Source organism: Micropterus salmoides, unplaced genomic scaffold (assembly GCF_014851395.1).
Source record: "Micropterus salmoides isolate LMB-PRFRI ecotype aquatic unplaced genomic scaffold, ASM1485139v1 Ms_hic_scaffold_13, whole genome shotgun sequence".
Taxonomy (NCBI): Eukaryota; Metazoa; Chordata; class Actinopteri; order Centrarchiformes; family Centrarchidae; genus Micropterus; species Micropterus salmoides.
In genome coordinates, this window is record NW_024040374.1 from 19,034,101 (window position 1) to 19,056,644 (window position 22,544).

The 22,544-nt window shown below is 39.7% G+C and overlaps 1 protein-coding gene across 2 annotated transcripts in view; it reads left to right on the forward strand.

The window, feature by feature from the left end:
* The first annotated feature begins 12,438 nt into the window (after positions 1-12,438).
* The window catches only part of LOC119900765 (guanine nucleotide-binding protein G(q) subunit alpha), a 45,595-nt gene continuing 35,489 nt past the window's right edge, over positions 12,439-22,544 (forward strand). For both annotated transcript variants that reach the window (XM_038715996.1, XM_038715997.1), the window contains exon 1: positions 12,439-12,574. In XM_038715996.1, the coding sequence (XP_038571924.1) occupies positions 12,439-12,574 (136 nt within the window). The remainder of the gene's footprint in view (positions 12,575-22,544) is intronic.

Genomic DNA, 22,544 nt, shown 5'->3' on the forward strand with positions numbered 1-22,544 from the left:
GTGTGTGTGTGTGTGTGTGTGCTTGTCTTTCATGGCAGACATGGCACTCCTGGAGTGCGGGCCTCATGGGACCACACACAGAAGCCTACAGGTCTTACACTAATATTTAAACATAATAATTAAACAATTAAACGTTACTGTGTGTGTCAGACACATAGCCAACTGAAATTAAAAGAAAACATGTAAATACAACTAAACACTAAATTGTTGTTACAACTAACCCAAAATCTTTTTGTTACAACCAACCCAAATTGTTGTAGCCATAGCTCACCTTACAGTTTATGGTGCGTTCACAGACTGTGCCTGTATAGTCGCATGAGTTTAATCGCTGGACTACACGTGTGAGTGTTCCCATACAACGTGAGGATACACAGCATGGTTTACAACAGCTGAAAAAAAAAAGAGTATTTTAGCTGTGATTTAATTGCAGTAAATAACTAGGCTACATCATGATGCCGATTCGTTAAACATATGATTTTAAGTTTTGTCAGGTCCATCCACTAAATAACAAGCAAACAACCTTTAAAAAGCTTGTTTTCTAAAGGATGTTTGCATCAATCAGGGCTATGTTATGCTAACTTGTTTAATAGTGAAGTACAACAATAGCTGTATCACAAAGCAACTAAGTGGCTCTCTGCAGCAGACAGGTTGAGACCCGCTAGTGAAGACAAATCAACTTACTAACCTCAAAATTTACAAATAAAAAGATAATTTAATAAAATAATTAACACTGAGCTCCTCCTGCCTGCGGGCTCAGAGCAGAATCTGGTGCACAAAGCTACTGACAGAGTTTTTGATTTGGTGTTCTTATTAAAATATTTTGTAGGCCTACTGTGCATATAACACTCATATCGTATGTCAATGTTTACTTTGCAACAACTTCCAGTCTGTTTTCAGCCACCAAAGTCAATTTTAACTCCCGTATTACATTCAATAACAGTCCCAGCTCATTATTGGTCCATGCAAAAAAAAATCTTATGTGGTTCTTTGCCTGCATTACTTTAATTAATCTTCTGTAACTATGGAATAGACCATCTGCTTCATTTTAAGCCTGCATGCTCATGCCCAGTACGTAAACGGCCACTGGATGTGCGTTTTCAGTCGATTTAATGTAGACAGAGATCAACTAAAACGCAGCTAAAACACTGGTGGGGACTGAGATCATATTTGTTTTAAAACTCAGTTTTTAAAGAACAACGGACTAGCCTACCGCACAGTCTGTAGTGTGGATGGGTTCTCAGTAGCCTATCTTTCAGTCGGCGGTAGGTAGGCCTATTGTCCCTCCACTCTGCCTCGTCCACTCCACACAACAGTCGGAAAAGTTTCACTTACTGAAGCAAATTAAGCGTGCATGTTCACGTCATTCGCGTCGCTCATTCGCATTACCTGGCAGGAAGAATTCGCATTTATTTGCCTCTTTGCATTGACTTGGTATGTAATCCTGAAACGCTAGCTTTGCGTGGGCGCACTGACAACTAGCATTTAAGATATCTAGATAGATAGACACACATTAAACATGATTTAAGTTCAGTGAGTTTAACTGCAAAGCAGGTAATGCTATAATAAGTTTTAAAATAACTTTTTACCTTCTAAAATTGGCTTTGCCTGTCACAGGGGGCTACTTTTTCCCATGTGGAATAAGGACTAAACTCAACAGAGTGAATCAGTGATTCATAACTTGTTCCTGAGAAATTTTACAACTGACCCCTGTTACAACCATCTCTGTGTCCCCTATATCCTCATTAATTATGTTTTATATTATTCTTTTCTTCTTTTCTCCAGTACAACTCTGGCTAACAGATTAAGTTTTTACATGCAAAACACATGATCAATTTGTAAAATATGAGGCATGTCCTTAAATCTTAATCTTATTTTAAATCTTAATCTTAAACATAATTTGCCTTTACTATTAGGCTAGTTATTTTTAACAGCTGTAAAAAAAAAAAAAACACGCCAAAAAAGCTATGACATCAATGATTGCATTGTGACCAAAGGTGCAACACGCGTAGGTTGACTCCATGCTGGTTATAGTTCAGAAGACAGTATGTTATTCTTTGTTGATACTGAACTCTCCTCTGGCACAATGTTCAAAAGTAAACAAGCTGGTCACGAGTTTTACAGATGGATTCATGGATGACATGAATATGACAGAATAGCTACGCAATGCTGATTGACAGAAAATTAATAGCCCACGTCTATGGCTGAATGTTTCATGCTGTCTTTGATGTTTGACACTGACATGAAAACACCAGTATGATACTATGCTCCCCGCGACCCGACCCCGGATAAGCGGATGAAGATGGATGGATGGATGGATGCTATGCTGACACTGTATCATTCAGATTTATTTATTATTTAAACTTTCAATCATATAGTTACTTAGTTATTTGGGGGCTTATTTCTGACACCGATGATGGACTGACTAAAGTACAAATCATGTTTCATGGAAGAATCATCGAAACCCTTTAGCCTACATGTGGTCCATTCTACAGGATATAAAGTCTAACTAATGGCAGATGCTACCTGCTACCTATTTATTTATTTGTGTTGCTGGTGTTGTTGTTTTTTTTGCATTCTGTATCTGTTATTCTATTGCTGCATGTGTTTGTGTTTCAACTAAAACGTTTCTCATGGTCAGAAAGCAACATTATTTTGAAAAACTTCTACCGGAAGTTAATATTCTTTCTTTCAGCTGGATTTGACAGCAGCATGAATGAGTGGGCTGCGCTGCGGATAAAGTTTCGGCTGAGGCTTCCCTGCTTATGTTTCAGCTAAACTGGAGTGAAATCACGGCCCGCAGGAGTTTTACTGAATTATTATTTACTACATGCTGAAAGATACAATTTTACATTCCATCAGGAATCTTCACAGACATCCACCAGGTTATGTTTGGTGTACATTTGGAAACTTTACTAGTTAATCTTAACTAAAAATATTAAACTTTCATCTGGTTATAAAAAATATAACAGCTATGTAAAACACAAACAGCTAAATTATACACTCATTACATTTGTAATAAAATATACTAAGTGATCCAATAAAACACAAGCTCATCGCTGACAAACACATGCCTGTAGGAATCATACGTCATACATCAAGTATAAAGGATGGAAAGAGTGATCCCCTTGCAAGTGTTTTCCTAGCTGAGATGACATGTACAGGCATTTTGTCTGTCCTCCTCTGCTGCTATTCTGATGTCAATCTTTTGTCTCAGCCACCCGAACCGGTTGGTCCAGGCTTTCAGGTCTCAGATATTGAGATCACTTGATCCACTGCCATGGAAACAAGTGAGGTGAAAGAGCAAGAGAGGTGTGCATGGAGGGGTCTTGTTCGTGTTATAGGCCTATAAGTGTATAAAGTTATAGATCTACTACATGTATATTTCATGACACTTGGTTAACTTTGTTTTACAGAGGTGTTAATCCTGTAAAAAAACAAAAACAAAACAAGGCCCTTTGAGATGGGCCTACTTGTGATATGTTTTGTGGCTTAATGACAATTTATTGTTGAGGATACTTTTGTATTTAATTCACATAGAAAGTTTGTTTACATGAATAATGTATATAATATTGAAATGAACTAAGTAAGCACTGGGGAATCCTGCACAGCAAGACGGTGTGTACTGACACTAACAGGATTGTATCTTTTTAATGTTTTCAGTTACAGGAAGGTTAGATATCTGAAGACATCAGAAGTGAGTCTCCAAGAATGATACAACACATTGTCTAATTAGGTCTGCTCTGTAGGTCTTGAATCATCTTGTGGATGAATCCTCATAGGCAGCCACAGTAGCAGAGAGATCAGCAGGAAGGAGAGCGGGGGGGAGATGAGACTTTGTCCCCTGTTGCTGGCTGCTGTGGGAAACAGAGGATGATCAATGATTAATCTGACAACAGCCGTCATCAGACGCTGACATGAGGGAGACGATGGAGACTCTGCAGTCTGTTTCCTATCATGTTAACCTCACTTCTAAGAACAAATTGACTTATGCAAACTGTCGTTAAGCAAGAGTAATCACTGAAACTCAATTGTTCAAACAAGATTTTTAAGCATGATTGTTTTGGGGGAGTACACTAACTAAGAATGCAACAAAATCTTTCAAGACATTTGCTCATGCATGTCAGAGGTAGAGATGAAGTGTCCAGCTTATGCCAGTGGTTCACATCCTTGTTGGCTTGTGTCCTCTTTAAATAAAGAGGTGAGCCCTCAGGTTCCGTCTGCATATGAATTGTGAGCAGTTCCACCAAAGAGTGAGTAAGTAAGTAAAGTATAGCACCTTTTTAACACAGGTTTCAAAGTGCTGTACAATATGAAGCAGAAACTAACTAAGCTAACTTAAGATAGTGGGGTTTTTAAATGTTTTTTGAAACAGACCTAGCTGATCTAATGAGGGAGGAAGATTGTTCCAGAGCCTGGGTGCTAGGACAGTGACTGCCTGCTCAAGAAAAAAAAGGTGGAGTTCTCTCCTGCTCTGTTTTTCATTTAGCAACCCCTCACATTCATCTTGTTGGTAGTCTCCCACCTCTCAGGTTAGGAACCACTGCTGTATAACAGTTTTCTTACAGTCATTTGTAGACATGCAAATGAAGATTGCAATTTATTTTACATTCCATTACAAAGACTTAAACATAATGTGAGGATGTTCTTCATGAAGATCACTTTTTATTAAACTTGGAAAAGTGCACAGACACATGAACATGTGGATTAAAAGGAAAAAACAAAACAGACTAAATTAAACAGGAAAAATACATAAACACTAGGTATAAAACAGGCCCATTCATAAAAGCTAAGTGTTTGTTGAATGATGAGTCATTTTCTGTGGGCTTGTGGCATGAGTTGCAGCCCGAGTTAAATCCGGCTGAGATGTGTGCAGGTCTAGTTGTTTTGTCATGAGTCATGACTGAAGATCTTCCTGATCATACCAAACATACCCAACCACGGTTTTGTTGTTTGTTGTTTACGTGGGCCTGTGTGTTTTGAGGTGCAGCAGTTTAGCCTTGAAAACTGCGAGAAACTACCAGCCAATTATTTAAGTTGAATTATTGAAATGTTTTAGGGTGAATGGATTTAATTATAAAGCCATATCCCATAAACTAACTTCAAAAAATGTCTGTGAATTGAGGTTTGGATGTGATTTGAGCCTCAATGCATTGATATTGATTTGGATGTTTCTTCTCATATCCAGATATGATAGCAAGATGTAAATGTTCTGTACTTGTATAGCGCCTTTCAGTGAAATGCACTTTTACACTACATCTGCATTCACCATTCATACACTGAGCCTAAGTGCTCAAACAGAAACTAACATTCACACACACATTCATACACTGGCGGAATAGCCGCCAGGGGCAATTCGGGGTTCAGTATCTTGCCCAAGGACACTTCGACACGCAACCAGGGATTGAACCGGCGACCTTTCGATTAACAGCCAACACGTTCTACCTCCTGAGCCACAGCTGCCCCAAGGTTCAAGGTTCTGATACAGGTCAAAAGTGCCTGTTGTGTATGTGTTTTATTGAACCTCACTGTTGTAACTACATCTCATGTCCACAAGATGTCACTTGGCTCAACAATATTGCCACAATACTGCCACCTCAGTACACTCCAAAGGATTAAGAAACCCAGTGACATTGTTGTAATTCTACTGTTAAAACTGGGATGATGCTGGTGGTGAACACCTGAGGAGCATTTTGCCTTTGCTTCTGTCACAATCACCATTATCACCATTGGAGTGACTGAAAACACTGACAGGATGAATAATAAGGCATTAAGTCATCAGCCTAGGAGCCTACAATGCTACAAGAATTTCTCTTCGGGCTTGGCTGAATTTATCAATGGAAAGTACAATTGCTAACAAGTATTTTCATCTCTGCATTCACAGTTAACAACTCTCTACTGCAGCGGTGGAAAATAAATATCATCACTATCCAGTACTGTACATAAGAGCAGTTTTGAGGTACTTGTGTTTTACTGGATTATTTCAAATTTGTGCTGCTTTATATTTTTTCCTCATTATATTTGAGAGCGAAACATTGTACTTTTTACTCCTATATATTCACTTGACAACTAATTACTAGTTATCCAACGAAGGTTAAAATGAAGGGCAACTGGACTTGGTTGAAGCTTGGTTGAAGCTACTGGAAGACGTTTCGTCCCTTATCCAAAGGACTTCAGAACTGAAGAAGTCCTTTGGATAAGGGACGAAACGTCTTCCAGTAGCTTCAACCAAGTCCAGTTGCCCTTCATTTTAACCTTCGTTGGATAACTATGACCTGGATGACTGAGAATCTTCATAGACATAATTACTAGTTACTATGACAATTAGGATTTTATACACATGATGTGATGTTGCAAATTAAGCTCCTCAACATTGTATAAAGTAGTTAAAATTAGCTTCACGCCTAAAATTAAAATGCTGCTTTATATTAATTAACATAAATTATAATCCAGTGAACAGTGGCAACTACAGGATTTTAGAAATAGGGTGGCCACGGCGGGGCTGTACAGGACCCCAATGGTCCTGATGGGAATTGTTATTTAAAATAGGCTACTTTAGTGTTCCCTCTGATTCAGAGAGAAAGACTGAGGTTTTGTGTTGCAGGCTTGACTTGTTGTGTGATCGACAACCTCTGGTTGTGACCACAACAAGAAGGGGCACATCCTCAGCTTTGGCTGGCTCAGGCGCAAGTCTGTGTCATTACAGCTAGCTAGTTAATTAGGAGAGCTAGTTAACCGAGGTCTCTAACCGACTGCTGCCTAGGCTGATTGAGACAGACTATAGCTGTGATCATGACTGTAGCCATGGGGTGACATAGCTTTGGCCGGTGCTGTCTCTGTGATTGTGGCTGTGGCCATGGCGGTGCTTTGGTTGTTATGATTATGGCTGTCAACCACCACAGCCAAGCAGAGCAGCTGCAGCTGTGGTAAGAGCCAGTGGCTGCATACTGTTAGAGCTCTGCCTTTTGACAGGAGTAATGAGCAATAAATGCATGCGGTATTAAGTCTTGTATAATTTCTCTTTTCTGTAGTATCTGCAGAGCCTTAGCCGAAACTGGCAGTGTATTATAACTGGACTGGACCAAATGCTCCTATGCATCATGGTGGTCAGATGACTCTTCAAGAGCTTCATAAAGCTGAGTGTGAGGGGGGAAACCTATTTTGGTTTATGTGCACATGTCATATAATTGTTCACTGAATCTTTATTTTTGTCCCAGCTTTGACATATTAATACAAATATTACGACTTAAAAAACCCAAAGTTTCTGCCCTGCCAACTCTGTTGGCTTGGTTTATGCCAATAATATAATATGTATATTGATATAACATTGTATATAATGATATAATACTCTGAAATGCATTTCACATCTGATTTCAACATGTTTTCACATGTTAAATATCAGTTTTCATGTGCAAAACAACAAGTACATGCTGTCACATTTGCGCATATGTAATGTGTACATAAGTACACATTACTGTTAATACTTGTGTACTTTTAATTGTTTTTACTTTTAAGTACAATTTAGAATGCAGGACTTTTACTTGTGGTAGGCTACTTAAGTAAATAGTCTGAATAATTCTTCCACTACTGCTCTACCCTATGAAGATAAAAACAATGGATTATTTCTTTTCACAGATTTAACACAAATTATTACTCGCTAAAGCTTAACCACTACCACAACAACAAGATATTCTACTGCCTGCTACACAAATGACTTGTGGAAAGTAACTAAGAACATTTACTCAAGTCATGCAAATAGTGAGGTACATCAGTATTTCTATTCTTCTGTATTATACTGATACTCCATTACATTTCAGGGAGAAATATTGTTACAATATATGATGCACTGTAAGAGGTTAAACTTTTAACAAATCACTGATAATGATAATTTAAAATGATAAAAAAAGTATAACCCTCTAAAATGAATAAAAATAATTTATCTGTGCACAGTAAGGTCCCAGACCTAAAAGAAATCCACTGTCCAACAGTGATTTCTTGACTATAGTACTTTTAACCCCAAAGCTTTGCCGATTCACACAGCGGCCCCAGGCCTGACCTGCTGACACGTCTGTCATGCACACCCCGTTTGGTAGCTAGAATCATTACACTTGAACAGCCTACTCACCAGAAAGAGAGTGTTGCTAGCCACCAGGTTCTTATGGATCACAGCGGTGAGCGAGCCTCAGACACTCAGGTGTCAGGCCCTCAACGTCTCACCAGTATTTCTGAGGGGAGGTTTGAAGTCCCAGAGTCCCAGACTCTGACCGTACGGTTTTTACCACCCAGCTCTGAGTGTCAAAGTCCTCTCACGCGTGTGATCCTGCCGACAACGCCAAAATTTGAGCTTTTCAAATAAATAGCTCAGGCAAACTTTTATTCAAGTCTTCTGCAGAAGGACTCACAGCAACACACATACAGGTGCTGGTCATATAATTAGAATATCATCAAAAAGTTGATTTATTTCAGTAATTCCATTCATAGAGTGAAACTTGGATATTATATTCATTCATTACAAACAGACTGATATATTTCAAATGTTTATTTCATTTAATTGTGATGATTAAAACTGACAACTAATGAAAATCCCAAATTCAGTATCTACGAAAATTAGAATATTACTTAAGACCAATACAAAAAAAGGATTTTTAGAAATGTTGGCCAACTGAAAAGTATGAACATGAAAAGTATGAGCATGTACAGCACTCAATACTTAGTTGGGGCTCCTTTTGCCTGAATTACTGCAGCAATGTGGCGTGGCATGGAGTCGATCAGTCTGTGGCACTGCTCAGGTGTTTGAGAGCCCAGGTTGCTCTGATAGTGGCCTTCAGCTCTTCTGCATTGTTCGGTCTGGCGTATTGCATCTTCCTCTTCACAATACCACATAGATTTTCTATAGGATTAAGGTCAGACGAGTTTGCTGGCCAATTAAGAACAGGGATACCATGGTCCTTAAACCAGGTACTGGTAGCTTTGGCACTGTGTGCAGGCGCCAAGTCCTGTTGGAAAATGAAATCTGCATCTCCATAAAGTTGGTCAGCAGCAGGAAGCATGAAGTGCTCTAAAACTTCCTGGTAGACGGCTGCGTTGACCTTGGACCTCAGAAAACACAGTGGACCAACACCAGCAGATGACATGGCACCCCAAACCATCACTGACTGTGGAAAATTTACACTGGACTTCAAGCAACGTGGATTCTGTGCCTCTCCTCTCTTCCTCCAGGTTCTGGGACCTTGATTTCCAAAGGAAATGCAAAATTTACTTTCATCAGAGAACATAAGTTTTGACCGCTCAGCAGCAGTCTAGTCCTTTTTGTCTTTAGTCCAGGTGAGACGCTTCTGACGCTGTGTCTTGTTCAAGAGTGGCTTGACACAAGGAATGCGACAGCTGAAACCCATGTCCTGCATACGTCTGTGCGTGGTGGTTCTTGAAGCACTGACTCTAGCTGCAGTCCACTCTTTGTGAATCTCCCCCACATTTTTGAATGGGTTTTGTTTCACAATCCTCTCCAGGGTGCGGTTATCACTATTGCTTGCACGCTTGCTCGCTTTTTTCTACCACATCTTTTCCTTCCCTTCGCCTCTCTATTAATGTGCTTGGACACAGAGCTCTGTGAACAGCCAGCCACTTTGGCAATGACCTTTTGTGTCTTGCCCTCCTTGTGCAAGGTGTCAATGGTCGTCTTCTGGACAGCTGTCAAGTCAGCAGTCTTCCCCATGATTGTGTAGCCTACAGAACTAGACTGAGAGACCATTTCAAGGCCTTTGCAGGTGTTTTGAGTTAATTAGCTGATTAGAGTGTGGCACCAGGTGTCTTCAATATTGAACTTTTTCACAATATTCTAATTCTCTGAGATACTGATTTTGGGGTTTTCATTAGTTGTCAGTTATAATCATCAAAATTAAAAGGAATGAACACTTGATCAGTCTGTGTGGAATGAATGTATACATTATACAAGTTTCACTTTTTGAATGAAATTACTGAAATAAATCAACTTTTTGATGATATTCTAATTATCTTACCAGCACCTGTATACTTGTATGCTCGAATGAGTGAGGACAGCTGAGTGAGTCTGTTGTTTATCCATCTTTAGAGTCAATCGTATCGTCCCACAGAGACAAGTTGTCCCACTCTGGATAACAAAGAGAACTGAGATATTTGGACTGTTACGTTTACACAGATTCAGTGCCACATCACACATTAATATCCCTGAGTTCAGGGTTACATGCAATATGTTTGGAATTCCCATTACACATGCATAATTAGTATTTGTACTTTTGGCACATTGTGGTTATAACATTACTTTTACTTCAGTAAAATATTGAAAGCAGGACTTATTGTGTGATATTGTTTTATTAAAGGATCTGAATACTTCTTACAACACTCTGACTGATAAACTCAGGTTTCATATCTTAAAAGCAAATTTTTAAGTGACAAACACATATCATCAGAACAACAGAAAAAAAAAACCTTTTAGCTGATTATAGTAGAAGGTACGCCGCTACCCATGTGTTAAATGAGTCAGGGTCATGACCGTCTGTTAAAAGGAAAACGACTGAATTGTTCTGTTAAATTGTAATTGATATAGGCCTACTGTTTCTTTGACTTTATCCTGTCTCGTATGCGTCACAAAGTAAATATGAGTCTTGGTGTTTTCCAATACCAAGTTTACTGGAAAACATGAGACACTTAACTTATCCTAACATCCATAACAAAAGGAAGGAAAGCCATGTCAAATATTGACAGTATCTATGTTTGTTGACAATGTGTTCTTTTTGGGTGAAAGCCAAAGCTGATAATGTGGCAGAAGTATATAGGCCTACTTTACGTATTGTGCTGCAGACAACAGTAGAAGAAATGGTCAAAATATATTTTACTTTATTTATTTATACATTTCTTTACTTACCAAATTTCTATTATTATTTCTATTCCTTTTTTCCTTGATGTGCACTGTGACACAAGAATTTCCCCTCAGGGATCAGTAAAATATTTCTGATTCTGATTACTAATATAAAATGTAAAAATATTACTGCATTCATAATCCTACTTAGGTAAAAATACATAAGTATAATTAGCAGAAGCAGTCAGGATGAAAGCATAGTGCGCTGGTGTTTGACAGGAGATGGGCGTTGCCCGTCCAGCCAAATGTCAGTTGCTTTCGCCGACACGCCTCCGATAGGAAGACTTCCTCTCAAGCAAACTTTGGGAAGTTGACCAGCCAGGAAAGGCCCGCCTCAAACGCCCACAAGCTCTGTTTTCATTCGCCCTGCCTCTTGTCAATCAATCATATCCCAAGCGACGTCAGCAGCAGCATCACGCCGGGGTTGAGGAGTGGGTGACGAGGAGCAATCACCACCAAGGGAAAAAAAATACCAGGAGCGAGAAAATGCACGGAGTACAAGGGTCCATTTGACTGGCAGATAGACGTTTTCGCATTTTGAGTGTTTGGTCCTGGTGAGGTCTTTTGGGGAACACTAGCTAAACACAATGAAGGTCCTCTGTCAGGCCGAGCGTTCTGGTTTTTAGCCAGCTGGCTGCAATTCCAGGGATGGCTAGCTGAGCTAACTTAGCTAGCTAACAATTAGCCTGCCCATTTAGCTTCACTGGTCACTGGGTGCCTCGGTCTGCAAAAGATAACTGTTCTGTGGGCAATTGTAACGCGGTTCTTAGGGTTGTGGTTCGTCGAGTGCGTGAGACCGAGGGCCAGCCTATCGGTTTGTTCAGTAGATGGACAGTTTTGACGGACGCTCATTGTCACTGCGCGGGCGTAACAGTGTTGGTATCGGGGCGGCTAGGCTTGTACTCGGCCGGCCAACCAGCAGAGGGATTGTACAGATGTGGCAGTGGCAGCCAGTAGTGTCCCACTGTGTCTGGGACCGAAGTTGGTAGCTTGACCAAAAAAAATCCGGATTTCTAATTAGTATTAGGCTCATGGGCTAACCAGCGGGAAGGAGGATTAAAACGTGTTGGCACACTAAACAAAATCATCAACTTGTCACGTTAGCGTGGTTATAACGTTAAGCATCATTTAGCTTACAAGCTAGTGAGCGAGTTAACGTTACCTAAACTGATTTCATGCTAAAGTGCATCAAATAAAATTGCATCAAATAAATTTGCACCTTAGATAGTCATCTGAGATGTTTGCGGGCGTGTTGCATTGCAAGTTTTCTGTAATCAGCTGTCAGTCCCTTTAACCTGAGGATTTACACAAGACTTTGACAGAGCTGTCTAATATTTGACCCCTTGGCTGCAGTTTTTCCATCAACAAGGAAGGCCAGTTTCTGCAGGAAGCACACCAGGCTCTGTTGTCTGCGTCTGAATATAACTTGTTGAAAAACGGACTGTTGCTCCGAGGGGGGGGGGGGGGGGTCATTTATTTGAGACTTTGTGTGTGAGGTGTAGCCCGGCGCCCCTTGTCAGACGGGCTTTTCAGCTCATGCGGTGATGACTTTAGACTCCATGATGGCTTGTTGCCTGAGTGAGGAGGCGAAGGAGTCCAAACGAATCAACGCTGAGATCGAGAAACAACTCCGGCGAGACAAGAGAGACGCAAGAAGGGAGCTGAAGCTTCTTCTGCTGGGTAAGCATGCATGATCATCAGACTGTCTCATAGGCATGGCTGGACACTTCATTCTCTACCTCTGTTACACACACACAAACCAAGATAGTGCCTTTAAGCTGCTGATTTGATTGTATTGTAAAGGTTTTGCATGCAAAACGCTGCACCCACAATTGCACAAGCTGCATCACACTGGTCACCACAGGATTTGTCTGTGATGAGATATGCAAACCCAAAAGTCAAACGTGGTAGGTTGATTGACGGGTTTATAAACAGGAGGTGGGAGATTGTCTTCACTACCTGGTGACTCTCCTTTTATAAGCATGTAACTGTGTTGCTTGGACGTTGTTTGACTTCATGTCAGCCTTTTCTGTCTAGTTATGAGTCACTCAGTCTTCACTTTGGCTATGGCATGCTTCTGCTAATTGTTTTTATACAGACGAAACACAGGAGTGCATTAGAAAACGGGTTGTAACATTAGTACTCTAATGCTGTAAATCAGCTCTTCTGTTAAAAGACATATAAATCTACATGGTTATCCTCAGTGTTTGTTAGTATTCAGTCATAACAATATGACAAACTCTGAATTGTATCAAGCATGAGTTTGGCTTAATAATTTTCACAACCAGTTGTCAACAGTCCCCTCTTATTATTATCCTTCCTGAAGTTGTCTTCCACATTAATGTAGTTTTATCTACTTGTAAAACATGGCTTATATAATGTAAAAGAGTTGGGTTTTAATTAAGTCTGCTACGAGAGAGAGAGCACTCTCTTGGTGTCTGGTCTAGAAGAGACCTTCACTGAGGTGGCCCTCTCTGGGAAATAACAGTTCTCCAGAGAGTAGGCAGAGCCATCCACAGACTAATTTTCATGCTTCAAGAAGAGGAGCAGAGCCACTGTGTGTTTTGATACAATGTTATTTTGATACAATGTTTATTTTGTTTTCTTTATTCCACACTACAGTTTAGTTCAAGTTTAGGGTTAGCTACCGAACAGCATCTTTACTGTACATCAACGTCCAACATGGGAGCGGAATAGCAGCTTATAAAAAAATAACTGATTTATTGTGTTTGTTTTCAAACAATTTGTGTTTGAGTTGTAGTATCGTTGTCAGAACCTCAGGGGGGCTGTTGAATGCTGAAACACTAATCACTGTTACAGCTTTGTTAACATAATGAAATGTTCAAATTCTATTAGCAAGTAGAGTAATGGATGCCTATTTAGCTTAGACTATGACCATAATAGCTTTTCGGATAGATCCATTAAGAAACCCTCTATCCACAAAAAACACTGTTAAATGGATGCCAGTGAAACAACAACTTGTGTGGAGGTGGGACAAGACGAGATATCCACAACTGGCCTTTAAACCCATCGGATAGCTCAGAGTCTAGTCTTTCCAAGATGCATATGTAATCTTCACTCCTTTCAACTTCAACTACGTCATTCATTTGCATGCAGAAGCTGAAATAAAACAGAAATACACTGAACTAAGCTGTCATTCTCCTTCTCCTGTTAAAGCGTCAGGAAAAAACATTTGTGTGTTTTGTTTTAGTTTATGAATATTTGCTAGCTTTTTAGCTACATCATTATTGTAATTAAAAGTGAGAATGTGAGCTGTGAAGGTTTTTTTTTGTGGTATGTCTTATATATTATATTTTGAAATATGTCTTTAGTATTAAAGGCTGTGTTTTACCTAGGAGACATATTTCTCCAGAGGGGACAATAAAATGTTGAAACTGCCAAAGCTATTCATATTTTGGAGTTTTTAGTCATTACCAAGCAGCTTCAGATACATCAGGCCAGCTGTGAGTTGCTTACTCCGACACACATGTGGCTAGGTGCAAACAAAAGCGTATGGAACCTCTTTGATTAGAGGATTGTTACTTGTTTTCTGAGGCTGATACTAATATTGATATTTAAGAAATCAAACAATGAGATACAGATTTATTGGTCAGGCCCCAGATACCACTTATGATATTTGGCTGGTGTACCATGATCCGCTGTGTAACTCAAGTCACTGTAACGTTACATCCCAAACTCACGGACTAACCAGTCGGATAACAATACCAACAAACGCATGGTTATACATTTACAACTAAGAATTGTGCCTTTCCTTTGCTAGCCTTCATCTCAACCAGCAATCATTATCTACGTTAAATGCCTTGTTTGGTGTCCGCTCCGTAGATTGGATGCTCACTGTTTAGATGCTGAACCGTTGCCGTCGTGCTGGTGTGGTAGACTAGTTCCGTTTTACAGTAGACACATTGTACAGAGTTGTTGTTGTTTTTCTTTTAGCTTGATATAATCCCGTACTTTGGACACTGTCTTTTTCTCTGGCCTGTCTCGTCCTTGTCTCTCGCTATTTTCTCTCTTTCTCCATTTTTCAATTCACGCAATTAAATCATGTTGTCTTCACTTGTCCACAGCGTAAGCGCGTTGTGCGTCAGTAATCTTTATTGTGAAACAGTGCCCTGTATATAGATATATGGATTAAAAGAAGCATCGATGCAAAGAATTCAAGTTTCTTAATGAATTGTTTCGGCCCTAAATTAAGACCTCAGGTAGTCGTTAGTCGCATGTGTGTAATATGAATCTGGGGATATTTTGGTGTAATATGAAGTCTCCATGTGACTGAATACTACGCTATATCGAAGCACTTATCTACTTGTGAAATGGCCTTGCTTGTGACTTCATGGTTGGCAACACACAGAAAGCATCTGTTTGTTAATTTGGCCAATATAATGCCAGACATTGATTAGAAATAGTGTTTTACACATTGTTCTGCTTTTCCTGCTCTCAGATGAGATGCTGGGATGGTGACTCATTGAGAGAGAGAGTGATTTGGAAGACATCCCTTTTCCGTCCTCGCAGCCCAAATGTTTTGATGAAAATGTTAAAGTACAAATTGCAGGAGCCATTTTTGCTTCAGCTTGTGGTGGGAGTCAGCTGTCACATTATTTAAGCTTGTGTGAAAAGGATCTAAGAACTACCTAGCTACAGTGTGAGTTATAGGGCGCTCTGGTTGTCTCACTTCATTTAGAACCTATTATGGACCCCTTTGATCCTTTTTATAGACCTTCATACATAGTGTAGCTTTTTATTATGTTTTTGGCTGCATATGTATCAAGACTTGAAACTTTTATTTGCATTGGCTTAAATTCACTGTTATTTTTTTCCCAATCTGCGACAAAAAATAAATAAATCAACAACAAAGTTTTGGTAATTTGGCTGCTAAGGTAAGATAAGATGTTCCTTTATTGATTGCTAATAATGTTAGAGCACAAATGCAGCTGTAACCAAATATTTCAGTTTTCAAAAATATTCATTGCATTTGAAGCTTAAAACCTTTTATTTAAATGTTTATAGTTTTCTGAAGTTTGGTTTGATGCAGTGTTAAAATACTTCTCTGCAACCTATACGGAGTGTTGGTGGTTTTGTCTTATGTTTTAAACAGAGGCAATTATTCCAGCTGTTTATCAGCAACAGGCTGGCTTTCCTTCAGTGGTGTGGTTAGCTAGCTGCTAGTGCTTTGTAGACATGCAGGCTGAGGAATAGCTGGGGTCAGAGGAGTGCTCTGCAGCTAATGAAAGTCACAAGTAATTAAATGTGTACAGCCGGAGCGCAGGGAGCTGCAGTAACAACGGCAGTTTGTGAGCTTTCCTAAGTAAATTGGACCCTTTTTTTCCAAATGTGGGTGCTTGTTAGTGCAATTGTGTCGAACAGCTGATGTTGATTTTCACATTGGTATCTTCACGGACTGAACTTGGCAGATGCACACTAAAGTATACAGGGGGAAAGGGACGATAGGTTCCTGTACAATGGCAGGGCCTCTTCTTATGGCAAATTATATTTTTATGTTCTTGTGATGTATATTTCTCTGGATTATGTCATACCAAGTTAATCTACTATAACAAGAACTTCACTATGTACCAGAGGGAGAGGTACGCCAGTGTTTAAACTAAAAGATGATATACAATATGGCAGTGTGCAAACAGTGACTCAAGACAGTGACTTTGGCTTTTGTAGATCCACTGTTGACCGAAGGTTAAGTCAGTCATATGGATGAAAAACCTGTAAAACATGCAAGTAGTTTTTCCAAAGCACACAAGTCAGTCATCTGACTTACCCCCTTTACTTATAGTTGTGGTTCCTCCATTAAATAATATAAAATCACAACGTACTATTTTGAAATGATCTTAAGTTATTCGTTTTACAAGCTAAAGAAGATGTAGTGCCATCCCTCTGCAAGTCAGCATTGTGTACGTTTGGGGACATCTCTTATAAATTGTTTTTGAATTGTTGTGCATAATCATTTTATAATCATAACGGCCAAATATTGTCTTTTTGATCAGTCATTCACTGTTACTGTAAGACACCAGACAAATGCAGTGTTTTTCCAGCAGAGCATCATGGCAGAGGTGTGTCGCCTCACCTGTAATGAAGACTGCCCATGCAAATTTCAGAAGAAATATAACAAAAAGAGCAAATAGAGCAAATATACCAGAGAGGGTGACAGATGTGAACAGGTAGAATTTGGGACAGGGAAGTTGGGGGTGGGCGTGGCCTCCAGTACAGTACATTCAGTGTCAACGAACAGTAATTTAATTTTATTCATTTCAAAAGTGTGCTGCCAATCACATCTGTCTGCGTGTCAGATCTCTCTTCTAGATTCCGATCAATAGGGGAAAAAGAGACGATTTCCATGCTGATATTGTGAATTTGGATAGTACACCACTTTCTTGTATAAACTACACTTAGAACAGGCGGATATTATGCTTTTGAAAGCTCTTATGTAAATTGACTAATACCTTTTCCTGAATGGATTATGTTTAAAAATAAAAATCGTTCGATTACAGTCTCCTTGACTGAACATGTAAAGATACATTTTACTGATAAATCAGTTATGCTCTACACTCCATGGATGCCTGCAGCTACACTTCGCCTGTCCTTGTGACTGCAACTTCCACTGTCTTCATCTACACTAGAAAACAAAAAGGGGGAAAGAGCACGAACGTGTGTGTGTGTGTGTTTGTGGCTATAACAACGCTGTTGACACAATGTCCACGATACCCAGCAGTCCCTGCTGTAGTTTATGGAGAGCTGGAACAGAGCCCATCTGTGGCCAACACCAAAGGAATGTTTCACAACAATCAGTATTTAATGTTTTATTAGATTAATCAAAACTCAGGTTTAGTATAATTTTCAAGACGAACAGGAAAGGATTTGTGATTGTCCCTAAGTTTTGGGGACGTCTCATCACCATAGTGCCAGATCACATAGCTAATGCCATACATTTAATGCCTAGACTGGACACAGACACTGTGAAGGCCCCTTAAGACCAAATTTTTTTTAGCTTGTTTGTTTGAATTTTGGCAAATTGGCACCATAATAGTACTGATAGATGGGTCAGTCACAATCAGGTGAGGCTCATTTGCACCTAAATACTATGTTCACCAACTAGTAGCTAAAGCCCTAGATATACTTGCTTTTAACTACGCGTTCATCCATGCAAGTGGGCTGCCACGCGTATCCTGTGTTCCTTTCGAGCGTAGGTTGTGCACGTCTCCAGAAATTAAAGCTACGCGTCCGCAAGATGCAATTCAGCACATGAATGTGGGGACAGTTTGTCGATCTGACAGGCAGCGATCTCCTGTTCGACACACCAGCCCAGGTGGTGGCGGCATGCAGTTGGTTTGCCAACCTATTAAATGCAAAAGAAGAAGGTCAGCAGCAGACTTTAAAAAAAGTAGATTTATGGTGAGATGTTTACAGTAAAACTCCTGGAGCTAGTCCGTAATTACAGAGATCGTTTTATGTCATTAAAATCATGACCTCCTCGAGGTTCACTATATTTGGTTTGTTTATGTTGTGCAAATTCGGAGGTTATCAAGGAAGATGATCCGTTGTCGGCGAGGGACGATCCGGCCCTGATCTGCTCCCTAGTGGATTCACATTTAATCCTCCAGGTACACGCGAAGTACGCAGGCAAATATGTGAACATTGCCGTTGACATCGCAGCCACCTACGCCTACACACTGTTAAATAGCAAGTATGTTGGGGTCTGAGATCTGCTGGTGCTGAGCAGGTGGTGAACAGTGGGTTTTTAGAGCTTTTTGCTGAAAACAGCTGCATGCTTCGGCTGAAAAACGACGCTGTGAGAGTGGTGAGACATTATTGACATTGTTAATATAAGAATTAATTATAGACTGTTTAACATAATAACACAATAATAAACTTAAAATTGTCTATCAAATCTTATAACTTGGCTTTACAGACAAACATATATAGATGTAGAAATCTCTCTGGGCCGCTTGAGCGAACGAGAGAGATGAGTCGTCGCCCACTTGGATTATACACCAGCCCACATCCTCCTACTCAAGATCCTCAAAACACGTGAGTCTAACTTTTAGTCGAGGTTTTGCAGCTGAAGCGGTAAGAGAGAAGACAATAGGGAGTAGATAAGCAGTTTGGGTAGCTGGCTAATGAGTGCTGTATTGAATATTGAGTAGCTATAAGGAGTGCCTTTTTTTTAAATTTTTTTTTAAAAACTTGTTCAACTTTTCATAAAGCTGATGCACTTTCACTTTTCGTGAACTGACCAATCACAGGTTGGAGCTGGGGAGGACATTAAAAAAATTTGTGCTACAGAAAACTTTTGAAATGTTTGATTATGAATGGTTATGACTGTTGACAAGTTAGTTATTAGTATTAACAAATTGGAGACTAACCTCAATTTAGACAATTTTTCTTGCCCAAGGATTTAATGAATGAAAACATCTGACAAAAATGAAACTGCTGATTTGTCCAACTGGAATTTATTTAGAATACTATTATCTGAAATTATAATGAATAAAGTAACATCAAATAATGGCTATATTATTATACTAACAGTAAACTATTATATTAACATTGTACTTTTTATTTTCTGTTGTAATATTGTACTAATACAGTTATGTATACTAGTTACTTCTCCAGGTTGTGGCTAGAGCCTCTGCAGTGGACAGATGTAGGTTTAGCCAGAGTCAGGATGCCATTGTGAAAAACTCAGAATCAGAAGGAGCTTTATTGCCAAATAGTATTTAACACATACAGGGAATTTGTTTTGGTGATAAGGTACTAGAAATATATAAATATGGGATAGACAATGCGAGTTATATAAGAATATTAAAAAGAATAGAGAAAAATAATACAACTGTTTGCAGAATATACAACTAACATATACAGCTATATGCTTGTTTTAACCACCTTCTCCTGAGAGCAACATGTTCCCTTGTTCTATTTTACATATATTTCACTAAAGTTATTGTTATAAATATTGTTCAGTAATCTCAACATAAAGTGTGGTGTGGATGGTGCTGGTTTTTAATGTCTCTGTCCCTGGTTCAAAAACAAGTCATTCCACAAGCCACAATGAAGCGATCACAGTGATCAGTGTTTTTAAAAAGCTGTGTCCGTGTTTTTTTCTTTCTTTCAATGTGTCAAATAAAAAAAAAAAAAAAGTTTTAAAAAGCTTTGTCAATATTTATAAACCCATTGTCCACATTGTAGGGTCTTCACTTTTATAGTCCTCCACTAGTTTTCACATCAAATTGCACACAGGAGAGGGAGTAATTATAGAGGAGAGGAGAATCATGTGTGTTTTTGTGCATGGCGATTGCAGGAGGGGGGGCGGGGCGTTAAACACAGTCGCTCCGCTTTAATCTTGAGAAGCTGCAGAGCTGCAGTCTCTATTCATTCAACTTACTGTAAATTTTCAGCTTCTCTCTCTCCCCCTCACTCACACACACACTCACACACACCTACCTGTCATTCACCGGCCTTGTGTGAGTTTTGCGTGCATGCTGTGCTGCCGACAACTGCATGCACGTTGCGGTTCCTTGCAGGTCTATTTCAAGTAGCCGGCTATGTAAAAATGCTAAAATATTCTTTATGTGGTTCATCAACGGTGATAAATTATTCGAAAGTCCCGCAAGGGGCGGACAACTAGGCACAATACAAGTGAAGCCTGGGCTCCGTCTTTTCAGCAAGTGTTCCTCCTGCCGCTACACACACACACACACGCTATGCCTACACATGCGCACTGACGACACAGGGTTAGGGTTACAATTTTGGAGTTATTTACGCACTTTTAAAAACATTTATTGAAAGTTTTATTCTTTTTACATGGTTATTTACGGCATTAAATGTTGAAAAGTATGTTGTAATAGGCTGCATATTAACTTATTGGGAGAAAACTGGTAGTTCTGTGTAAAATCAGACATTGAGCACTCCCATACCGCCAAAATGGCATGATCCTTGTTTCACTGCGAAGCTTCAGCTGTGACTGTGACAGTTGAATCAGGCTCGAAGCATTGAATGTTCGACTATTGGAGGTCAGCCCTACTAAAATCACTGAATTGACCCTGCCTATATTTGGGACAGGCGTCCATATGGGACAGGCCTTTCGCACAAAACTGAAATGGGCTACTATAAAACGGTTTAAAATTGATCAAATACACGTCATTCATTCAGATGGCTTATGCACTTGTAACAAAAACAACACAGTGCAGGAGGAGAAAAGTGCACATGTGTGGCAGAAGTTAGCAGACAGAGAACGATGGACTTCACATGACAGTATTCACAACTTGGATTAATTTTTATGAAAAGCTTTTCTGATTCTTTTGATCGGTGGACCCTAACAGACTAAAGGAATATAAATAATCACGGAAGAGCGCTTCAAAGATAACGGGAGTCAGCACTTTTTTTCCCCATCTCTTCTATCATGCAGCTTACACCGGTAAATCTATAAGAATTAGACTTTGGGGCTTGTTGTGTCTGTTAAATTAACTGAACAGTTGAATTTTGGAGAATCTAACCGATCTAACAATGTGTAGCATGTCCATACTGACATATTGATTATAGCCTACATTTAAACATTAATATTTGTATTAACGATCTAAGCAACTTAGAACCAGCTAAAGCGGATGAAACGGCAGGGTTTTATGTATCCGAAGAACTTCTGTAAAAACCAGAACAGGCGTTTAATTGAGGCCTGCGTTTATTTGTCAAAATGTGTTCCCACACCAGGCCAATAAACGGGGTAGGCGGCTATTTGGGACTCGGCTGTCCAGTATAAATGTCTGTGAAAGCTCCCTATGAAAAATGGCGTAGAAAGAGATGCTTCAAATCAAACATCAGGAGAACATTCTGTACATCTTAACACGCTAAGGCCCCAGGCAGACCAGGGTATGTACCTGAACTTGTAATTGAAATGGGAGTCAGGATACTGTGTGTGTGTATACACACACACACACTGAGCACACACTTCATCTGTCAATGTGCACACCATTCAAACAGGTCCGTAGTATCTAGGTTAATGAGTGTTTGTTTTTTGGCAACACCCAAGGATGTCTCATGCATGGAGCCTACCTACGCCTATTATGGTTTCTCTTAGTAAGCCAAGCAGATAAGCCCAGTGTTAGCCATATTTATTTGGATCCCTGTTAGCTGCTGCCAGGGTAACAACAGACATGGCAGAGTTTTGTAGAAACAACAAAACTGCAGACAGTACTGACGAACAACCCTCACCTAAAATGACTAAGACTTGTGAGAGTGTGTATGTGCAGTAGCATTGTGGACCATCATAGGGCTGCCCTGTGCTATCCCAGTAATCCACATAGGCACATCAACAATGTTGAAGGAAGAGTTGGCACATGCCTGCCTTTATCCATACTCCCACAACTGTATGTCTAACAGCACCTACTGACTCTCAGCCAAGGTTGATAATGCTAATCATCGCCCACGTGCGCTCATTTCTCCAAAATCTCAAATAGCTAGACTCACACAGCCGGACCTGGCACACTCGGCACAGTCTCAGTGTGACTGTGCCAACTAACTGCCACTGAGTTTAGCCAAATGCGTTTTGGTTTATATTGAAATCGTTTTCATCCACCATGAAAGTCACATGCACTTTCAGCTCCTTTCCACTTAGTAGTAAATTGTGTTTAAACAG